Below are 3,709 nucleotides of genomic sequence, written 5' to 3'. Positions count from 1 at the left end.
ATATATATATATATATATGTATATGGAGGTAGAGAAATAGAAAGAAAAATATATATATTATAATTAAAATAATGAAATTTTTATAAACAAAATTTTAAAGCATTGCAAAGCATCAGAGTTTGAAAATAAAAGAAATAAAAAAACAGGTTATAATACAGCAAGGATATAGTTTACCAAACAGCGGAATTGTGTCCATAAAACCATAATAATCAGCTCTACTAATTCCAGGGCTGTTATGAGGCTTGCTCCAAGGAAAAGTCCCATCTGGCCACCGAATTGAGCTGTGAAAATACATACAACAATGACAATATAAAAAAAAAAAAAATAACTAGATGTCTGTCAAGTCATTTTTGATTAAATTAATGAGCAAAAAATGTTTTCATTCACTTGGTACATTTGCTCAACACCAGATGGGCCAGTAACATCTACTTTTGAAATATATATATAGAATGACATAATATATATATATATATATTGGAGTAAGCACATAAATGTGAAACAAGGTTGAAAAAAAGAGTACTCAAATACCAGAGGTAGAGTAATATGCTTTATTTAAAAGCAGCAGAAATATAACAAAAGCTGTTACTCAGAGTTTCACGTTCCCATTCATCGGACAAGTTTTGTGCATATATTTATGTCATACATATATATGCTTGTATACATATGTAACTATGTGCATGCATCTGTGTATTTTGATGTATATATATCTAGCACAGGCCTTTAGGCATTCCAGATTTGCCATGCTGGAAGACCTCTGGGAGCGAGGCACCCATCAACTTTTTTTTAAGTATTTCTCTAGGAGAAGGTCACTCTGATACAAAACCAGATATGCAAGGAATAGCATTGGACATTTTGGAGATTTTTGTTTGCTCATGAGCTGATGGTGCTTCTACATTTCTGGGTCCGCAATCCATATTCATAATAGATATCTTACCTTAGCTAGTCTCTGGATCATGTCAGTAGAGTGGAGAGGGTCTATGATGTGTCATGATAGTCTTATTGGACCTAAAATTTTGCATAGCCATTACTGACATTTTGCATGAGCATTATTTTGCCAGCAATGGTCGTACTTGTCTACTGAGTCAACAGTCATCATCTGTGTGTGTGTGTGTGTGTGCATGGTGTTTCTCATAATGTAAATGAGTACATTACGTTCATGTAAAGAAAAAATAGATTCATGTCTATTCAATTAACCAAACAATTAAATAATCAAAGGAAATAAATTAAAAAAATTAAATGGTATGTATTTACCTAAAAATGCCTCTGATGTAAACATTTCTTGTTCTGACATTTCTTTTAAAATCAAACTTTCATAATAAAGATGTATTTTGAATTTAGTAGGCCTGAATAATAAAAAATGTGTCACATTAACAGCTAATTACTACAATTGTTTTTAATATAATGCCTTTCAACAATTACATATGCAAAAGCACTTCAATCCATAAACACCAGTAGAAGTGCTTGACCCAGGACTTTATAGTATCATTCAGGACCAGAATGTAATACAGGCAACCTTTGAATCAAAGAGGCCATCCTTATTACAAGCTAAGGCCAGCTCTAAACACTAGAAAAGAGCTACGCAAAGCAGGCTGGCTGTTATAACAACACCAGTCTGTGTATGTCCTTATTCCTATTCCACATATCTGAGCAATGACTTATTCCATCTCTCTTTTCTCCATGTCTCCTGAGGAAGAGTTCATAACTGCAAAATATCAAAATACAAGGTAAGACTTCAACTGTTGTTCCGTTTTCATTTTTCTAGTTCATTTTGTATTTCATCTTTGCACCGTTTTGACCTTATGAAGTTTTTATCCAATTACTTATTAATTATAAACACAACAATTTTGATTAATATTTGCATTACCCTTCTTTGCTGCTAGTAACTATCCATTTTCTATGCCACTCAATTTTGACATCCATCACATTCAATGCTACTAAGCATTTCTACAAGTATACACTGCTCACACTCTTGTTCGAGATTCTGTGCTATTGTTTTTTCCTCGCCAGCCAGGAAACAACAAATAGATATAGCCATTATTTTTTGAAAACATTGTTCAATGAACAACATTTTTAAAGTATTTGTTACTTAATTGGTTTGACTGAGAAGGTGAAGTTATTAGCAAAATGATTGGCATAATTTAAACCTTTTAGCATTCATATTACTCTGTCAAATGTAAAGCTTATTTATTCACTTTGTTTTGAATTAACCATGCGTTATTTCAAATTTTTAAGATTTTGATGGCATGGTTGTTTAATTTTGGAATGGTGCAAGAGGCTAGATCTGGCTGATTTGAACATAAAACAAATAGAATATTTAGACTGGTTAAGGCTAAATGCTAAAAGGTTAATGTTACACACAAATAATGTTTGTTGACATTATCTTAAAATAATTACATACTCACACACAGACCCACATACATATACACACATCAGACCAGGTGTACAGTTTAAGGACACTTCTGATTCTCCCCACATGTTTTGGAGGCTCTGTGACAGGATCATGGAAGCTACATTGCCTTCTGACTAAATGATCTTTTATCTTTTAACTTGTTTCAGTCATTAGACTGTGGCCATGCTGGGGCACTACTTTGAAGAATTTATAATTGAATGAATCAACACCAGTACTTTTTTTTATTAAGTCTGGTACTTATTCTATAGATCTCTTTTGCCAAACCACTATGTTACAGGGATATAAACACACCAACACCAGTTGTCAAGTAATGGTGGGAAACAAACACAAACACACGCACACACACATATGACAGGCTTCCTTCAGTTTCCAAATCCTCTCACAAGGTTTTGGTTGACCCAAGGCTATAGTAGAAGATCCTTGCTCAAGGTACTACACAGTGGGACTGAACCTGTAACCATGTGGTTGTGAAGCAATCTTCTTACCACACAACCACAATCAATTTTACCCCCTGCGCTCTGATTTCCTAATATATTGATATATTTACAGTCAAGAATATTCACAAGAAACACATATATAGAGAGAGTTATAGTTATACATACAATTTATGTGCTGGCCGTGGGTAGTATGCTACTGATGTACTTATAGAATATGAGGTAAATGAACAGCTACGGATACAATTACACATATTCAAATGTGATTTGTTTGAAAAGAATTCGTCTGAAAATAAAAGAAAGAGATAAAAGTCCATTATGATGGTAAGGAGATGATAACAGCACAGTAAATAATAATTTCCAACATTGTCACAAGGCCACAAATTTAATGCGGTGGGATACAGTAGGGGGTCAGTTAACTCGAACCCCCTTCTCTGTACTTCACTGGTACTTTATCTTATCAATTCCAGAAGGGTTGAAATGTAAAGTTGTTTTTTTCGTCAGGATTTGTATCCAGAAAGTAAAGAACTGCAGCCATTTTGTCTGTCATCCAATGATTTTGTCAGTTCATTAAAATCATTGCAATAATATTTTATGCCATACAAATTATGGATTCATCATCATCATCATCATCATCGTTTAACATCCGCTTTCCATGCTAGCACGGGTTGGACGATTTGACTGAGGACTGGTGAAACCAGATGGCAACACCAGGCTCCAATCTGATTTGGCAGAGTTTCTACAGCTGGATGCCCTTCCTAACGCCAACCACTCAGAGAGTGTAGTGGGTGCTTTTATGTGCCACCGGTACAAAGACCAGTCAGGCGGTACTGGCAACGGCCATGCTCAAAATGGTGTATTTTAT

At 34.4% G+C, this 3,709-nt stretch overlaps 1 protein-coding gene across 1 annotated transcript in view; it reads right to left on the bottom strand.

Annotated features, from left to right (window-relative positions):
* LOC106877677 (acid-sensing ion channel 1C) overlaps positions 1 to 3,709 on the bottom strand; it is a 20,536-nt gene that overhangs the window by 4,724 nt on the left and 12,103 nt on the right. The window contains exons 5-7 of the mRNA XM_014926625.2: positions 3,013 to 3,130; positions 1,252 to 1,343; positions 175 to 281 (exon numbers count right to left, since the gene is read on the bottom strand). Of these exons, the coding sequence (XP_014782111.1) occupies positions 175 to 281; positions 1,252 to 1,343; positions 3,013 to 3,130 (317 nt within the window). The remainder of the gene's footprint in view (positions 1 to 174; positions 282 to 1,251; positions 1,344 to 3,012; positions 3,131 to 3,709) is intronic.

This window comes from Octopus bimaculoides, chromosome 14 (genome assembly GCF_001194135.2).
Source record: "Octopus bimaculoides isolate UCB-OBI-ISO-001 chromosome 14, ASM119413v2, whole genome shotgun sequence".
Classification (NCBI taxonomy): Eukaryota; Metazoa; Mollusca; class Cephalopoda; order Octopoda; family Octopodidae; genus Octopus; species Octopus bimaculoides.
This window is presented reverse-complemented; position numbering and strand designations above follow the sequence as displayed.